The 19223-nt window shown below is 42.5% G+C and overlaps 2 protein-coding genes across 28 annotated transcripts in view; one reads left to right on the top strand and one right to left on the bottom strand.

Annotated features, from left to right (window-relative positions):
• The window catches only part of NMNAT2 (nicotinamide nucleotide adenylyltransferase 2), a 216409-nt gene extending 215796 nt beyond the window's left edge, over positions 1-613 (bottom strand). For 4 of the 5 annotated variants that reach the window (XM_086343467.1, XM_086343471.1, XM_086343475.1 and 1 more), the window contains exon 1: positions 135-274. The gene's annotated coding sequence lies outside the window, so the exon portion shown is untranslated. Of the gene's footprint in view, positions 1-134 lie in introns of all 5 variants that reach the window. The other variant, XM_086343469.1, reaches the window with a different exon arrangement.
• The window catches only part of SMG7 (SMG7 nonsense mediated mRNA decay factor), an 86262-nt gene continuing 67192 nt past the window's right edge, over positions 154-19223 (top strand). For 22 of the 23 annotated variants that reach the window (XM_086343447.1, XM_086343443.1, XM_086343444.1 and 19 more), the window contains exon 1: positions 154-301. In XM_086343447.1, coding sequence (XP_086199573.1) covers positions 273-301 — 29 coding nt within the window. In that variant the 5' untranslated portion in view covers positions 154-272. Of the gene's footprint in view, positions 302-545; positions 667-19223 lie in introns of those variants that run through there. The other variant, XM_086343454.1, reaches the window with a different exon arrangement.

The raw sequence follows: 19223 nt of genomic DNA, 5'->3' as shown, positions 1-19223 counted from the left end.
GTCCCTCTTTCCCCCGCCCCCATCCCTTCTCCCTTTCCCTCCCCCCTTCCCGGGTCGGAGTGTCCCTGCGCCCCAAGGGCCGGAGCAGCAGCGAGAGCAGCTTTCCCCGCTCCCTCCCACCTCGCCTTACTCACCCCCACCCCCCCGCCGAGCGAGGAGGAGCCGGAGGAGAGGAAGATGGCGGCGGCCGCCAGCACCCGTGGTGCCGCGGGGCCGCTCCGAGGAGCCTGAGAGACGCGCAGAGGCTTCGCGGAAAGACGCGGCGGCGGAGGATGAGCCTGCAGAGCGCGCAGTATCTCCGGTGAGTGTGGGGGCCGGCCCAGTACGGAGCCGGGGAGCGGGTCGAAGGTTGGGGGCACGGAGCAACAGACACAGAGGTGGTACGTCCGGGGTGGCGGGGGAGTTGCTGTGTCCTCTCTTTTCCCGGCTGGGAGGCGGGGGCTGCGAGAGGCTCGGCGGGAGGGGGCGGAGCGGGCACACTCTTGGGTGCCTATCCCCCTCCGCGGGCCGGGCTGAGTTCCCGCGGAGCTGGCTGGTCTCGGTGCGGGGAAGGAGGTTAGGGAAGCGTGAGAACGTGTGTGTGTGCGCGCGCGCCCGGGGTCGCGGGCTCGCTGGCGAGTCGGGGTGGGGAGGCGCCCGGGGAGGCGGCGGCGACCCCGAATGAAGGTGGGTGTGGAGGGGTCTGATCCCGGCGGCGGGGAAACGTGGTGTGGTTGTGGGGCTGGAGCGATGGCTGGGGAGAAGGCCAGGTGGAAGTCTGCACACCTGGGGTGTGTGGGGAGGCCTAGAGGAGGGGGAGGCCGCCGGAAACTGGAGTTTGTTCATCGTTCTGGGGTTGGAAGTACTGAGAAATAATGTCATCCTTAGTTAGTTGGTGGGGTGGGAGTAGGGGGCATAGGGAAGGGAATGGATGAGGAAGTGAAGAAAGAAGGAGGTACTACGGCCGGGGTTGGATTCCCCAGAAGAAACTGGGTTAGAATCTGTCGGAAGATACCATTCGGAGAGTAGTGTAGATCCATTAAGAGTGGTGTAAAGAACTTGTATGTCGAGGTAGAGTGACGCATGGGTGCAGAGTGTGAGAATGTGATGTGTATCAGGGGAGGGTTTAGGGGGCGATTAATACACACTGGAGAAGGAAGATGCAGATTGGAACCAAGTACATGGTGGCGAGAGCGTATTGCACCAGCTATTGTGCAGCTTGGAAGGTTCCGTGGAAGCAGAATAAGAGCTTGAAGGTAGAGATAAACGGGGGTCAAGATCCTGATGGCACAGGAAAATGAGATTGTTAAGAGCCTAAGACTAAATGGGGAGTTGCCACTGCTTAGAAAAGGGGAAGGGAGACCCTGAAACAGGTCTTTTTGTCTTTTAGTAGCAAAACTAAGAATGGCAAACTTATGGTAAAATGATTTAAAAAGTGGTTTCATACCTTGTGGAGGAGGGAATTGGATGGGGTAGTAGTCTGAAATGAGCAGAAAAGTCATTTTAGCCATTTAGTGAAGTGAAAGTATTGGTGTGGGAGTGGATCCCTGCAAGAAAAGGTTTGTAGTTAAGTGCTACATGAGGGTAGCTATTCTGCTTTTGAAAGTAGTAATCGTTTTATTAAGCGGAGTGTGTAGAGAAGGTTGAGATCTTTCAAGTATGGTGGAATGCCTGAGTTTAACTGACAGCATGTATGCCCAATGACTGCATGGTAGGTAGGTGGAATTATAGGGGTATTTCAAGGTCCTTTTTCTCCTTTATTATCCCTTTGTTGTTTAACATATCAGATAAGCTTAATAAATACAACCGTGGTGAAGATGTATGACAGATGCTGTAGAGGAGAGATATGGAAACTGTCAGGACAGTCCTTAATTTTAAGGAATTTGCAGGTTAGTATGTATTAGGCAAGTAAACTATGGTAAGGATCATAAAGGATAACAAGTGTCACCAGTCCAAAGGCAGAGTATTCGAGCAATTGGGATGAATCAGGAAAAGCTTCCTTTGTTTATTTCCTCATTCATACACATGATTCATCAGTCATTTTGGTGATCACCTGTATGAGAGCCATTGTACTAACTACTAAGAGTATAAAAGTAAGACTCCACCCTCCTCTTACAGAGTTTGCAGTTTGCTAGGCTTCAAGGAGAAAGCAGCATTTAAATTGGACCTTAAGGATAAACAGTGTTCTGAGAAGTGTGGATTGCGAAGGAGGAATCCATATGAAGGAGATTGAGCAGAGATATATAGAAAGGAGGATTGGGCTCTGGGGGAAGTACTCAGTCCAGTTAAACAGAAGTATAAGGTGATGCAGCTGGAAAAATTTAACAGTTTCATAGATTAAGTTTGACCCCTTCTTTTTACAGATGAAGAGAGCATAGCCCCCAAAAGTTAAAATTATTGAGGATCATATAATTGATTTGTGGAAGCTAAAACTCAAATATAGGTCTTCTGAGTCCAGACCAGCTATGCTGTGTTCAGCATATCTGAATTTACCCATTCTTTCCACAGATATGTCTTGAGAGGTTGCTGTATTCTAGGCACTGAGGATTCAGTGGTGAATGATTAACAGTGAACATGGGAAAGTATTTGCTGATGGAAAGATGCAACAAATAAACATAGGAACAGATAAATATGTTTACCAGGTGGTGATAAGTACTAGCAAGAAAAATAAAGTAAGACAGGGATGTGCTGTTTTATATAGACAGGGTGGTCAGGGAAAGTCTATCTGATTAGGTGCCCATAGAGAAAAATCTTGATTACTTCGACCTTTAGTGTATCATTAAAATGAGTGGACAATGGAGACTCTGAGAGGGTTTGTTTAGAAGGGAAATCACATGTTCATAGCTTTGTATTAGGAAGGTGCATCTGTGTGGTGGGCAGTTAAGGACCAGAAATAAGGTGGTGTCAGTGAGACTGGAAAGGTATGGTGAAAAGCAGATCGGGAGAGTGGTGGTATTTTTTTTTAAATGATGATGAATGATGTTTGAAAAGCCCAGTTTTTAAAAATATTTATTTATTTGGCTGCACTTGGTCTTTGTTGCGATCTTGTTCCCTGACCAGAGTTCTAACTCAGGCTCCCTGCAGTGGGAGCTCGGAGTTTTAGCCGCTCGACCACCAAGGAGGTTCCGTGGTGGTATTTTTAGTGGGAAGATCAGTTGGCTTTGAGAGGCTTCTATGTTAATGTATCTTGTGTTTTTAAAGTTAGCATGGTAAGGAAGACTTATCCTTGGGTTGTAGAATCAATAGTAGACACCTGGTAATGAATTTAGTTTTTTAAAGAAGGGAGAAAAGAATAAGAGTGAACACAGGTTAAAATAGCCTAAATTTCCCAGCTAAAGTTGAACAGGCAAAATTGAATAGGCGTAGGACCTGAAATCACATAAAGATTCCTGAAAGCTAGTCTTTTCTCAGTCTTGCTCATCTGTCTTAAGTAAATAAAAGCAAATCTTAGGGCTAACAGTTGACAGAGATGGGAAGAGGTGATAAAATAAGACTTGCACCAGCCAGAATTTCCCTCTTTCTCTTCTTTAGATACTCACTCCATTTGAAGTGTGCTGGTAACTAGTGGTTACCAGTGGGGATGCAGTGGGATGCAGTATAGGGGTGGAAGAGTGGGAGGTATGAACTATTGGGTGTAAGAGAGACTCAAAGATGTATTGCACAACATGGGAAATGTAGCCAGTATTTTATAATTACTGTAAATGGGCAGTAACCCTTAAACATTGTATTAAAAATTAAAAATAAAATCTGCTGTGAGAGTCTAGAGAATGTCTTCAGGGAAGCATTATATTCACTTTCTTTCCTTTGATGACTGTGGAACCATTGGTTTTTATAGACAACCTGGGGAGGATGCTGAGTGAGTGTGGCTGTGAGTATAGCAGTTATTCTTTGTGACTTTCATTTTAGGAAGAGTGTTGGTGTCTACCTTTGTCAGTGGTGTAAGACCATGACTGGGCAGTCTTTAGACTGTACAGCTACAGATCTTCCTCATGTAGATGAAAATTAGTTTTGTCTCAGCTGAATTAATTTGTCAGAGTAAATGAGTTGGTGTTGAAATGGTGGGGTGGTGGCAAATCAGGGGATAAGGTGGCAGTTTCAAAAGAGTGAGAAGTGAGGATATGAGGTAAGAAGCCTCAGTAAGACAAAGAGAGGGAAGTCAGCATCACGGGGACTGAAGTAGTCTTGAGTTGTAGAAATAGTGTGCAGATGAAAGGAAAGATAAGCCTGTCCTCTGTATGGGTGATGTTCTGGGCAAGACAGAATGATGACTCTTTTTTGTTGTTAAAAGGGGAAGGGAGTGTCACTTTTTAAAATAGACCAGTTAGAGTCCTATCCAAATGATTAAGTTGAGAATACATTTTTATATTTTATAAAAACAAATGGTCTTAAATATGGGGCTTTCAGACTGAATAACATTGGAAATTTAATACTCAAAGAATTCAGTGTTTTCTTTTTTGATTTATGACAAAATGGAAAGATGTTTAAAGACTTTGCCATCTTTGTTGAATAAAAGAAAAAGGTGTATTGAATATAGTTCATTTGAGAAGGGTAGGCGAGGGTGAGAATAGGCCATAGAGGAGACAGTAGGTGAGGTATGATATGCTTTAAAAGAATAACGTTTGAAAGAATAGAAATACGGAAATTAACATGTCAAGGTTGGAAAAATGGAGCTGGGTAAGACTATGCCAAAGCCTTTGATTGTGTGGATGACAATAAACTGTGGAAAATTCTGAGAGAGATGGAAATACCAGACCACCTGACCTGCCTCTTGAGAAACCTATATGCAGGTCAGGAAGCAACAGTTAGAGGTGGACATGGAACAACAGACTGGTTCCAGATAGGAAAAGGAGTACGTCAAGGCTGTATATTGTCACCCTGCTTATTTAACTTATATGCAGAGTACATCATGAGAAACGCTGGGCTGGAAGAAGCACAAGCTGGAATCAAGATTGCCGGGAGAAATATCAATAACCTCACATATGCACATGACACCACCCTCATGGCAGAAAGTGAAGAGGAACTAAAAAGCCTCTTGATGAAAGTGAAAGAGGAGAGTGAAAAAGTTGGCTTAAAGCTCAACATTCAGAAGACGAAGATCATGGCATCTGGTCCCATCACTTCATGAGAAATAGATGGGGAAACAGTGGAAACAGTGTTAGACTTTATTTTCTGGGGCTCCAGAATCACTGCATATGGTGATTGCAGCCATGAAATTAAAAGATGCTTAACTCCTTGGAAGAAAAGTTATGACCAACCTAGATAGCATATTGAAAAGCAGAGACATTACTTTGCCAACAAAGGTCTGTCTAGTCAAGGCTATGGTTTTTCCAGTGGTCATGTATGGATGTGAGAGTTGGACTATAAAGAAAGCTGAGCACCGAAGAATTGATGCTTTTGAACTGTGGTGTTGGAGAAGACTCCCTTAGACTGCAAGGACATCCAACCAATCCATTCTAAAGGAGATCAGCCCTGGGTATTCTTTGTAAGGAATGATGCTAAAGCTGAAACTCCAGTACTTTGGCCACCTGATGCGAAGAGTTGACTCATTGGAAAAGACTCTGATGCTGGGAGGGATTGAGGGCAGGAGGAAGAGGGGACGACAGAGGATGAGATGGCTGGATGGCATCACCGACTTGATGGACGTGAGTTTGAGTGAACTCTGGGAGATGGTGATGGGCAGGGAGGCCTGGCATGCTGCGATTCGTGGGGTCGCAAAGAGTCGGACATGACTGAGTGACGTGATTGAACCGAACTGAAGTATTAAAGTACCAGACAGGGAGGACATCATTAAAGTTGTTTTGGAAGATGAGTACATAGAATAATCATAGCCATAGGGAGTATCAGGTCAAATCTGGTTGTAAAAGGTGGCCACTGGAGCTTCTGCCCGACACCTACTGTGGTTGTGGGAGGCAACTGTTCCCTCTGTCTTCCCTCCAATAGTCTCCTTTGTTTTTTTTGTCTTTAATTTCTTTTTATGCTGAAGGTTTTCCAGTGGCATCCACTTGAAGTTGATCCCTGGTGTTAGACCACTTCACAGGAAAGGACTACAGCTTACCTGTTTTGTAGAAATTTTCTGAATAATACTTCTGTGGGTGGAGAGGTGCATTCCAGTAGCATTTTCTTTGTCAGAAACTTTGTTACCAGAAGGAGGGATATACAGCAGCCACAAGGTTTTTTTCTGAGATAGCAGAGAAATGATTGTCATTTAAATACTAATTAAAACATCCAATATGTTGTAAGATCAACTTTGTCACTTTAAACCTTGAGACAGAGGGAGATAAAGGGAATGGATGAGACTGGATAAAGCAGCAAGCAGAGTCTTTTTCTAGCCTGGAGAGGAGAACTAGGTCATGGGATCTTTTGGGGGAAATACGAATACTAAATAGGGTGGGCTCCAGATTCTGGAAGAATCTGGTAATGCAGGACTGGATATTCACTGTCCCTGGAAGGCTCAAGAAGTTCTCTAGCATGTACTGATGCTAATTCATATGGTCAAGAAGTCTTCCCCTTACCCATTCACCCACCCCCCCACTCTCATGCTGAAGATTTAAAATAGCATTGGTCCCAGAGATACAGCCAAATGTGGCTGATTTACCAAAAGTGGTAAAATTGTTTGAAAAAAATTACCCTCTCACATCTTATAAGTCTATTTTTTGTTGCAGTAGTGTCAATAGCATTTTACCTACTTGGGTATTAACTGGCTAAATTATTCTGGCAGTTAATTTCTGCTTTACTTGTGGTTTCAGTTGGACTCAAAATGTATACTTCCTGTTCCATCCTGTGTTTCATTGCTTTCTAACAGCTGCTCTGTTTTACCTTCATGGTCCATGAAGCACTTGCTGAGTTTTTGTTTTTTCTTTTAAGATATGTTATATTAAGATCTGGGCCCTCTAGTGTAGCAAGTTTGTCATGAGGCAATTTTGGGATGGATGAGAGTTCAGACTTAAAAAGGGCTGTTTTGTTGTATGGTGGAGAAATAGCATTTGTAGCCCGCAACTGCATCTCTAACCCTGGCTAGCCTTTCAGATTTCTGTTACTGGTGGCATGAATAAGTACCTGAAAGTTTAGGTGGGTTTGTTTAACTGATCTTTTTCAGAGAATAGACTATTAAGCAAATGTCTTCTGGATAGTGGATTGTTCATCTGTATGTGGGTATTCTGGCAGGTGGTTATCACATATTGCCATTTAATTTTGTAATCAAGCTGTATTTGAATTGTGAATAGACTTGTCAATGGCCTGAGAAGTTACAACTTAGAAGGACTTAATCAACAGTTACCGAAAAATACCGTGGTGGCATTTTCGCCAGCATGTCACACTGTAAGGGAAAAGTTGTAACCAGCTCCTTTCTTGTTAACAGGTAAGCGGAGCTGTTTAGACAGATTGTTTTCACCTTCCCTGAGGCCCAGTTTTTAAGTGTAGGTGACTATGTTAAGAAAAACGTTATGATTCTCCGGTAGACTAGGTAACAGTTTTGCTCAGGGTTGTGCTGTAGATAATTCCTTGTGGGGAGCAATTCTGTGCATCATGGGATGTTTAACAGCATCCTTGTCCTCTCCCCACTAGATAACAGTATCATTCAACCCCATTCGTGACGACCAAAAATGTTTCAGCACATCACCAAAAGTTCCCTGTGGGTGCAGATTCACTTAGGTTTATTTTTTCCCACCTCCTTCAAACCGCAGGTTACAAATAAGGCTAAGGCTTCTCTTAGCAGTTTGGTTTTAGGTAGTAATAGGCCAGTTACCATGTTTAGATTTTACCTATATAAACCTGTACAAGTTTTAAATGTATTTATTTAAAAATTGTGTTTTATTTTACTGATAATTACTGAATACTAATGTGCAGATCACAATTATAGGGGCTTTGCCTCTGGGAAATTCAAAGATACTAGAGAAAGGTTATTAGTGAGTGAACTGGTAAGTGCTACAATAAACACATACTGTGCAAGTTTAAGGGAAAGAAACTTTATTCGAATAGAGTTGGGATGAGGAAGGTATCTTGAAGGAGGTGAGATTTGGTCTGGGTTTTTTAATATGGTTGGGACTTGTAAAAGTAGATATTGGTTAAATTGACATTTCAGGCAAGAAGAACATCTCATGTCTCCTTTATTCCAAATACATTTTAAAAAATTTTATTAACTCATTCAGTGTATAACGTTAGAATTCTAGCCAGGCCTTTCTAAGTTTTCTGTTATGGACAGAGAATTAGACATATGTGAAGTGTTAGTTCTGAAGACTTGGTGGCTGGGAGAGGTCTTGAAAAGGGAAAAGCAATTTGGCAGTGGGGTCCTGCAGAATCCCTTCCTTGACTCTGTTCTTGATTATGTATTACTCCCTCTAGAACCTTATTTCAGATGTGCTGTGTTCCTCCTTTTAATCTTTTTAATCACTGCCTTTACTAGTTTTCTGTTTCGTGGACCAAACTCAGCTTTCTCTTAAAAGTTCTTGCCTGTTCCCGTTTTCCCTTTAAGCTCTGTCCGTCCTTGATTTTCTTTAATGTAACAATTTCAAGTTTGCCCTGTACTGTGTTTTTCCTTTTATTTACCATCTTCTTTACCTTAATCCCTTGTAATACAGCCATTTCTCCTTAGCACTTTGTTGGATTTGACCTTTCCAAAGGTGCCAGAGACCTAATGGCCAGATTCACCCATTGGTTGCTTTCCTCTCTCACACACTCAGACTTTTGCTTTCCTTTTCCTCAGGCTTTCTGTGTTCTTCTCTTATCTGTCCATCCATCCCATCAGTAAACATTCAGTTTGGACCCAGATATATCCCAGATCTCTGGAGGATGAGATGAGAATATACTCCTAAGTGGTTTCTACCAGGCCGCATAGGAGCTTCCCAGGTGGTGCTGGTGGTAAGGAACCCACCTGCTAGAGGTGTGGGTTCAGTCCCTGGGTGGAGAGGGATGCCTGGAGGAGGCACAGCAGCCCCGCTGCAGTACTCCTTCCCAGAGAGTCCCATGGGTTCAGGAGCCTAGTGGGCTGCAGTGCATAAGGCTGCAAAGAGCCAGAAGCGACTGGAGCACCTAGCACACGCGCGCACCGGGCCCACAGGTAAGTACACAGCTACCACGTAGTTCTTAGCTGCTATGATGCACACTCTGGGGCCTTATGGGAACTTGGTGAGCTCTGTGTGTTTTAGTGCTGAGATTATGATTACCCTACCTCTTATTTTACTTTCCTGGTCCGCCTCAACCCACTTGGGACAAAACGAAAGGCATAGCCCTACTCCTCTGTTTCCTTTCAACGTTCTTTTTCCCCTCAGAAATCGCAGTACTTTTGCGTCTTTCATCATCATTGTTTAAAACCTGTCAAGCACCTACTTAATATACTCCTATGTCCTGTGGAGACAGATTGGTGAAAGAGACCACGCCTGCCGTTCAGAGAGCTTATAAACTAATGCAACAGGCATAAACACACAAAAATGCAGAACAAAGTGCAATTGGGCACAGTGCTTTATTGTGGTCTCTGGGACACAACTGCCTGTTCTCAGAGCACGGGTCTACCACTTACAGCTGTGCTGCCTTGGGCAACCTGCTGAAGTTTCCTATATCTCAGTTTCCACATCTGAAAAGGGAGGATAGTTAACAGCATCTATCCCTTGGAGTTATAAAGGTCAAGTGAGTTCAGTGTAAAGTGCTTGGGATAGTTCTGGCATACGTAAGCGTATAAGTTTTAGCTATGTATGATGCCTGAAAATTAGCCCCTGGCACTGACTAATCTGATAATTTTTCACCACTGCCTTCTGGCCATTCCTCATTTTAGAAGTCTTTCTGTCATAGCAAACTGAACACGCTTAAAGGTAAACTCTTGCTCCTACCCTTCTCTCCCCGACCCCCATGCTTTCTCATTCTTCTCCATTCATGCTGCCACTCCCCATCTTCCCAGTCAGGTTTAAAACCTGGCAGTCATCTTTGAGTTCTCCCAGTTTTCCTCACCCTCTTCCACACATAAACCGATTTGGAAAGTGTTGCCTTCCTGTTGTCTGCTCTCTTCATTTCCAGCACTGTCGGTCTATATGCATACTCTTGAAACAGTCTTCATGTGATACCTAGCCCTGCAATTCTCGCAAGTAGCAAGAAGAAAGCACTGACTTCGGGTTTTTAAGCACTGCCCACTACTTTCCGTTTTTGAACTAACAGCATCTCTGGGTGTTGATTTCTTTGTCTTTAAACTGGACGTTGATCTCATAAAATTGTGGGCAGTGTTTTTAAAAAGCAGATTTATGTATGTTTACTAAATTATGGTTCTCCTTCAGGCCCTATCACCTGTCCCCTTGCCAGTTAATCCTTTGCGTTGCTTCTGTGTTATTATTCCTGAAAAGCATTTGTATGTGGCTTTCCCAAATGCTGCAGCTCCTAGTTCAGCATTCTTGCCCTTCCATAAAGTGACCCTCATCTACCTCTGCCACATGGTATCTCCTTACTTTTTGAAAAGAATCAGCCACCTTAAGCCAGAGTAATCTACTCATTGTCTTCTAAACATCGTTTATCCACTCCTGCTTTAATCTATCTTCCAAAGCCATTTCACTTGTAGGAGGTACTATCCTCCACTCTCAGGTTTCACCTTCTCTGTGAAAATTTCTTGTCCACCCTGGTGATTTCTTCAGTCATTGACTTTTTGTAGCATTTCATGTCTTTCAGTCATCTGGTACATACAATTTCTTAAATTTATAAAGACCTTTTTTTTTTTAATATAAGTGAATTGTCTCTGTGGTGAGACACATTTAGATAGGGATCATGTCTCAGCAGTTTTTGAATGCACAATGTACATAACGGGTTTTAAATAGAGTTTTTATGCTTCTGTTTCATTTTTGCAAAACATTTATGGAATACTTATGAATGCCAGTGCTAGACTCTAAGAATATAAAAGCAAATAAACTGAATTTTGATCTTGAGGCTAGTGGTCTCCTGGGGGAGAATGTTGCACAGGTATTTCAATATACAGTTGGTCCTCTGTACATGTGGGTTCCCCACTGGCAGATACAGCCAACTGTGGATGGAAAATATGGGGGGGGGTTGGAATTTCAGAAAGTTCAGAAAGCAAAATGTGAATTTGCCAAGCACAGGCGACTGTGTACATAGTATTTACATTGTATTAATAGCTATTTACATAGCATCTGGGCTTCCCTGGTGGCTCAGTGGTAAAGAATCCGCCTGCCTGCCGAGCAGGAGACACAGCTTCAGTCCCTGGGTCGGAAAGATCCCTTGGGGAAGGAAATGGCAACTCACTCCAGAATTCTTGGCTGGCAAATCCCATGGACAGAGGAGCCTGGTGGGCTACAGTTCATGGGTCACAAAGAGTCAGACATGATTTAACGACTAGACAACATAGCATTTACGTTGGATTAGGTATTCTAAGTAATCTAAAGATGATTTGAAATATACAAGAGGATGAGGATGATGTGCAAAAGCTGTATGTAAGCACTACACCATTTTATTAATATATAAGTGACTTGAGCATCTGGGGATCATTCCCCTCTGATACTGAGGGGTATTTACATGTGGTAAATACCAAGGTAAATGTTTTCAAGGGATGCCATGAGTATACTGAAAGTGAAAGTGAAGTTGCTCAGTCCTGTCCGACTCCTTGCAACCCCATGGACTGTAGCCTACCATGTTCCTCCATCCATGGGATTTTCCAGGCAAGAATACTGGAGTGGGTTGCCATGCTGAGGGAGGTTGAATTTTTACTGCCTGGGAGTTCAGAGAAAGCTTCTGGAGTTGAGCCCTTGAGCTCAGTCTTAAAGGTTGAGTAGAGTTAGTCAGGTGAACAAAGTGCAGCAGGCAGAGAGGAACAGAATGAGTATATGCTTGGGAACAGTGTGTTGGAGGAACTCTACATCTCATTCTGTGTTTCCTTTGGGAGTTTGACGTTCTCTTTCAATAAACTTGGTCATTAGTCTTGCAGGAGTAATTTATATTTAGGTGGCTGGTGTTTGTTGTATATGTTTCTACCATAATATGAAGACAAAAGAGAAATTTTTGTTATGCTTCTAGTACTTCCTTTGATATACATGAAGATTTAAATTTCCTTTCCGTAATTTTGAAAGTCGTCTCATCTTAGGCAAAAATTAGTTATGTGGAACATCATAAAATTATTATGTAGGGGAAAGTTTTAGTGAATACCTGTAATTCTGAAAATAACTTTGGGTGAATAGGATTTACATTATAGTCTCCTCACCTGTTGAGATCAGACATGGAAAGGAAGTGAAGGAGAGGGAAAGAGTTCTGTAGCGTTGGCGGGAGGGGGGTGAGGGTAGAGATCGGAATATTAAATACAGTATCTTTGGATTTAACTTTTTCAAGTCTGTCTTTCTAAAAATAAGGTAGACCCTTTTTGATGACTAACATCTTGTTCTCACTGTTCTTGATGGCATTTCCCTTCTGTAGTGTCTGTCTCAAGTGAGAAGCATCATTCTAAAATCCATTGTATTTAAAGAATTGCTGTATTGATGCATTAATATTCTCAGTCTGTTTCCAAAAACTCCATGGGCTCACTGACTGCACTGAGTCCTTTGTCCATCTCTTCTCTTCCCAAAGGCCTAGTATTTCAGTGCTTAGTTGGAATACAGTATATTAGAATATGTTTTGCTACTGCTGTTGCTGCTGCTGCTAAGTCGCTTCAGTCGTGTCCGACTCTGTGCGACCCCATAGACGGCAGCCCACCAGGCTCCGCCGTCCCTGGAATTCTCCAGGCAAGAACACTGGAATGGGTTGCCATTTCCTTCTCCAATGCATGAAAGTGAAAAGTGACAGTGAAGTCGCTCAGTCGTGTCTGACTCTTAGCAACGCCATGGACTGCAGCCCACCAGGCTCCTCCATCCATGGGATTTTCCAGGCAAGAGTACTGGAGTGCGGTGCCATTGCCTTCTCCGTTGCTACTACTGCCTCTTAATTATTTAGTTTTTCATCAGGCAACAACTTAACCTGATTTTCTTTGAGATACTTTGTGGTGATGAAATGTAGATAATCAGTAAAGTGCAACTGGAAGATGATATTCCAAGAAAAAATGAATTAGAGGTATGCTTCAAAGGAAAAGTGAGTTAGAGGTATGCTTACTTGAAGACTTACTTGTTGGTGGTAGAAAAAGATAAAAAGCATAGTGTTGAGAGAACCACCATAGGATGAATTTGGGTATAGAGCGTTTCTTAGGGCATCTGTAAAGTTGTGCACTTCCGCACACATACACAGTTTGAGTTCTTGTGTTGCAGGCGTACAGTCACCCTACCATGCAGGGCTGTGTAGCCTTTCAGTTTATTTGTATATTAACCTTCATATACTTGTATATACATATGAATGTATATAGTTTTAACATCAGGGATTGGGCTAAATCATATAGTTTTTTAATTTTTTTTCACTGAACATTGTATCAAAGATGTGTTCATAATTATATGTCTATAACATCATTGGAAACCTCAGCATGCTGAAAATTATAGGAGTGACATAATTTTCTAAGCTGATTTCCTAACAATGAAAAAGTATGTTGTTTCCAGTGCTTTATTATTATTTAAAAAAACACTAATGAGCATCCTGGTGCGTACACATGACTGACAGGGTAGCATGTTTAACATATGTTAACTGTGGTGGGCAGAACAATGAGCCTCCCAAAAGACATCTACATCCTGGTCCCCCATCCCTATGGAATATATTATGTTATGGGGGCAGGATTGAGATTGCTAATCAGCTGATTTTAAAATAAGGAGATTATCATGGATTATTTGGTGGGCCCCGTATAATCACAAAAACCCTTTAACTGTGGAAGAAAGATGCAGAAGAGTCAGAACCAGAGAGAAAGAGCATCCTGTTGGAATGAAGCAGGTCACACACCAAAGAATGCAGGTGGTCTCAAGAACCAGGAAGAAGCACAAACTCAGGTTCTTCCCTAGAACCTCCAAAAAGCTGCATAGCCGTGGTTATACCTTGTTTTTGCTTTACTGAGACTCACTTAGGCTTCTAACTTTCGGACATTATATAAGAGAATAAAATTCGTGTTGTTTTAAGCCACTGATTTTGTGCTAATACATTACAGCAGCAGTAGGGAGACAGTACATGGTGGATAGTGCCAAAAGGTACCAGAAAGATTTGTACAGTTTGTGTCTGTGCGCTCAGTCATGCCCAACTCTTTGCAACCCCATGGACTGTAGCCCACCAGGCTCCTCTGTCCATGCAACTCTCCAGGCAAGAATACTGGAGCAGGTTGCCATTTCCTTCTCCAGGGGATCTTCCGGACCCAGAGATCAAACCATAGTCTCTTGCATAGTCTGCATTGGTAGGTGGCTCCTTTACCACTGTGCCACCTGGGAAGCAGTACAGTTTATTCTGGCCCCAGGTAACTTTTTCTGTATCTGCTCACCAGTATTGAAGATTTCACGTATTGATATTTCACCTTTTTTTGAAGCAGATTCTTTGATGTCTTTATACATAGAAAGGGGTTCCCTGGTGGCTCAGACAGTAAAGAATCTGCTTGCAGTGTTAGGAGACCTGGGTTCAATCCCTGGGTTGGGAAGATCCCCTGGAGGAGGGCATGGCAATCCACTCCAGTATTCTTGCCTGGAAAATCCCCATGGACAAAGGAGCCTGGCGGGCTAGAGTCCGTGGGGTGGCAAAGAGTCAGACATGACTGGGTGACTAAGCACATACATAGACAAGCCTATCCAGTACTCTAGCATTTCCCACAGTGTGTTCTGCTGAATGTGGCAAATTCATGTGTGTTAGGATTCTCAGTATTTCCAAGGCAAAATAAATTAAGAATACAGAATTAAACTGGATTCTTTATTTACGACTTCTTATAGCTTATAATATGCTACATATGTATTAAGAACCTTCAAGAGGGAGATAGAGATTGGTGTTTCCAAAGCTGTGTCACGTCTCATAGGACTGACATTTTCTTGGAACACTCATTTAAGATGCAACAGTCCTTTTCCTGTTCTTTGGTCTCTTATTTCTCTTTAATATATTAACCTTCACGTATGCCCATATTATACCTTAGACTTTGTTATTCTTCAGGATTCTTCTACTTCTAAAGTCCTACATTCGACCATTTCACTTTGACCACATCCTGACCTGCTCTAATCCAGCTGCTTCTGTTGAGGACTTACAGTGTAGATTCCAAACTTATTTGCTGTTAGTCACTTCCTGGTTTTTTCTTTCCTTTCTCCTCCTGTTTTTCTCTTCTGCCCTTTTATAGATACTACTTTAACTGTCTTACCAGTGTCCTCAGTCTCCTTGTTCTCCCAGTCTAGGAAAATTCACTCTGAATGATTCTGAAAATAAACTTCTTTGGGTATAATTGATAGCGTTGCTGGGAAAAACAAAATTACAGACTGGCCAATTGTTGTTGAAATGCGTAGACTACCACTTTAATATCTGTTCTTTTTTCCCTCTGTTTTGCTAGTTTCTTCACAGTACTTTTAATTTAAACTTTTAGTACTTTTTCTTGAAGTTGTACAACTTTCAACAGATGGCCTCTATGTGAACATAACAACAAAAGCTTTCTGGTGGGGCTGATCTGCTTCCTATCCCTTCTACTAGTTCTTGCTTCTGTCCCTCTTGGAAAGGGACAGGTTCTCAGCCTCCTTATTAAGGTGGGCTTTTGTGTGTGTGTGCTTTGGATCTCATCACCTTGTTCTTATATCCAACCCTTTCCCTCTTTACTGGAACTTTGTTTTGTTGTAAATATTGTGCAAGCTTCCCTTAACCTGTCCTTCCCTAGCCTTTGATCTGTCATTTATCTTCCCCGTTTATCATCTTAAAACATGATCTGTGCCGACTTCCTCAACCCAGTGTTCCCTGGCCTCTACCTCTGCCTTTCCACTGAAACTGTACTTGGTCAGGTCACCAAAGGCCTCTCTGTTTTTAACTCCACAGACTCTTTTATTCACTCATTTTTTAAATTGAGCTCAGGGACTGTTTGGCTAATAATTGTATCCCTAAGGCCTCTATGGTACCTGACACATAGTGGAATCCTTGCATATGTTTGATGAATGTTCATTCAATGAATGTATGAATATACTTCAGTTTACTACCGTCTGTTATGACTCTCTGCTCTGGCCTTGTTTCTGTCTTTATGTGTTTCCGTGACTTTGTTTTGTTTTTTAACTCTGTTTAAATTTGGTATTTTTTTCTGCTTTTTCTTGTTACGTAAAGACTGATTCTTATATTGAAAAATTGTATCCTGTCAGTGTGTTACTATACTTTTAAAATGGAGCTGTATTATCAAAAAGTTTAGCCTGATACTCCAAATATGAGCATTAGCCAAGTATAGCACTTAACAATATAGTGATTTAAGAGCAAGGCCTTTACTTTCTGGCAGCCCTGCGTTTGAAAACTGGGTGCATGATCTTGGGTAAGTTACCTATTGTTTTGATTCCAGTTTCCTCAGTGGTGTAGTGGATATAATATGTTTCCTAGGGTTTGAGAAGGAATAAATTAGTGATTACTGACGTAGAGCCAGACATCTTGGAATGTGAAGTCAAGTGGGCCTTAGAAAGCATCACTACGAACAAAGCTAGTGGAGGTGATGGAATTCTAGTTGAGCTATTTCAAATCCTGAAAGATGATGCTGTGAAAGTGCTGCACTCAATATGCCAGCAAATTTGGAAAACTCAGCAGTGGCCCCAGGACTGGAAAAGGTCAGTTTTCATTCCAATCCCAAAGAAAGGCAATGCCAAAGAATGCTCAAACTACCTCGCAATTGCACTCATCTCACATGCTAGTAAAGTAATGCTCAAAATTCTCCAAGCCAGGCTTCAGCAATACGTGAACCGTGAACTTCCTGATGTTCAAGTTGGTTTTAGAAAAGGCAGAGGAACCAGAGATCAAATTGCCAACATCCGCTGGATCATGGAAAAAGCAAGAGAGTTCCAGAAAAACATCTATTTCTGCTTTATTGACTATGCCAAAGCCTTTGACTGTGTGGATCACAATAAACTGTGGAAAATTCTGAAAGAGATTGGGAATACCAGACCACCTGATCTGCCTCTTGAGAAATTTGTATGCAGGTCAGGAAGCAACAGTTAGAACTGGACATGGAACAACAGACTGGTTCCAAATAGGAAAAGGAGTACGTCAAGGTTGTATATTGTCACCCTGCTTATTTAACTTATATGCAGAGTACATCATGAGAAATGCTGGACTGGAAGAAACACAAGCTAGACTCAAGATTGCAGGGAGAAACATCAATAACCTCACATATGCAGATGACACCACCCTTATGGCAGAAAGTGAAGAGGAACTAAAAAGCCTCTTGATGAAAGTGGAAAGTGAAAAAGTTGGCTTAAAGCTCAACATTCAGAAGACGAAGATCATGGCATCTGGTCCCATCACTTCATGGGAAATAGATGTGGAAACAGTGTCAGACTTTATTTTTCTGGGCTCCAAAATCACTGCAGATGGTGACTGCAGCCATGAAATTAAAAGACGCTTACTCCTTGGAAGGAAAGTTATGACCAACCTAGATAGCATATTCAAAAGCAGAGACATTACTTTGCCAACAAAGGTCCGTCTAGTCAAGGCTGTGGTTTTTCCTGTGGTCATGTATGGATTTGAGAGATGGACTGTGAAGAATGCTGAGCACCGAAGAATTGATGCTTTTGAACTGTGGTGTTGGAGAAGACTCTTGAGAGTCCCTTGGACTGCAAGGCGATCCAGCCAGTCCATTGTGAAGGAGATCAGCCCTGGGATTTCTTTGGAAGGAATGATGCTAAAGCTGAAACTCCAGTACTTTGGCCACCTCATGGGAAGAGTTGACTCATTGGAAAAGACTCTGATTACGGGAGGGGTTGAGGGCAGGAGGAGAAGGGGACGACAGAGAATGAGATGGCTGGATGGCATCACTGACTCGATGGATGTGAGTCTGAGTGAACTCCGGGAGTTGGTGATGGACAGGGAGGCCTGGCGTGCTGCGATTCATGGGGTCGCAAAGAGTTGGACTCGACTGAGCGACTGAACTGAACTGAAGTTAGATAACATAGTGAAAGTTCTTAGCATGGTGCCTTATACCTGGGTTAAAAAAAGAAGCGGTAAATTGAGCGATTAATAATTAGTAGTAGCAGTACATTATTATATAAAAACCTCACATTCTTACTGAGTTGTCTAAATTATTTTTAATGAATTTCATTAGTTTTGTTTTGTTTTTTTTTTAATTTGAATTTACATATACCAAGTTGTGGGCTTCCCTGGTAACTCAGCTGGTAAAAAATCCACCTGCAATGCAGGAGACCTGGGTTTGATTCCTGCGTTGAGAAGTTCCCCTGGAGAAGGGATAGACTACCCACTCCAGTATTCTTGCCTGGAGGATCCCCATGGGCAGAGGAGCCTGGTGGGCTATAGTCCATGGATCACAAAGAGTCAGACATGGCAGAGCAACTAAGCAAAGCACATACTAAGTTCTGGAACTATGATAGATCACTGGATCAGGGACAGTTCTGTGAATACAAGTGCATTGGACTTATGGGCATTTTATAATTTTGTTATTTAATCTATTTATTTGTTTACTTTTTTTTGGCTGTGCCATGAGGCTTATACCTAGTCTCAGACGAGGGATTGAACCCACGCTCTTGGCAGTAAAAGCTCTGAGTCCTCACCCTTGGATCACCAGGGAATTCTGGCCATTTTAATCTTCTCAGAGAACTAGAAACAGTACTTAATTGTAGCAGTTTATTTAGATGACTGGCTTTAAGGAAACGGGGTTACTGAAGATACTATGATGGGTGTTATAAACTGTTTTATGGGGAAAATTCCAAGAGCCTTGAAGACTATTCATAGGGTCATTTCCAATGAAAGGTACATTTTTGCAAAGGTATTGTGACCTACACACTAATGTGAGGGGTGTATGTGGAGGAATGGCAGGACATAGGCTAGAGAGCTGTCAGGGGGAAGATGATTATGAGTTGCTTTAAAACAATTTTAGACCTGAATGTGGACATGATTTCTTTTAAAAGATTTTTATTTATTTATGTATTTATTTATTTAAGGCTGCCCTGGGTCTTCGTTTGCTGCACTTGCTCTGTCTCGTGGTGAGCAGGGGCTACTCTAGCCGCAGTGCAGGGGTTTCTCATTATAGTGGCGTCTGTTGTTGTGGAGCACAGGCGCTGGGGCACACAGGCTTCAGTAGTTGGGGCGCACGGGCTTAGTTGCCCTGAGGCTTGTGGGGTCTTCCCAGACCAGGGATCGAACCTGTGGTCCCCTGCATTGGCAGGTAGATTCTTAACCACTGGACCATCAGGGAAGTCCCGTAATTC

This window comes from Bos grunniens, chromosome 16, assembly GCF_055505025.1.
Source record: "Bos grunniens cultivar Pamir isolate PY7600 chromosome 16, Bosgru_T2T1.0, whole genome shotgun sequence".
NCBI lineage: Eukaryota > Metazoa > Chordata > Mammalia > Artiodactyla > Bovidae > Bos > Bos grunniens.
Note: the sequence above shows the minus strand (reverse complement) of the source record. Positions and strands in the feature narration are given on the sequence as shown.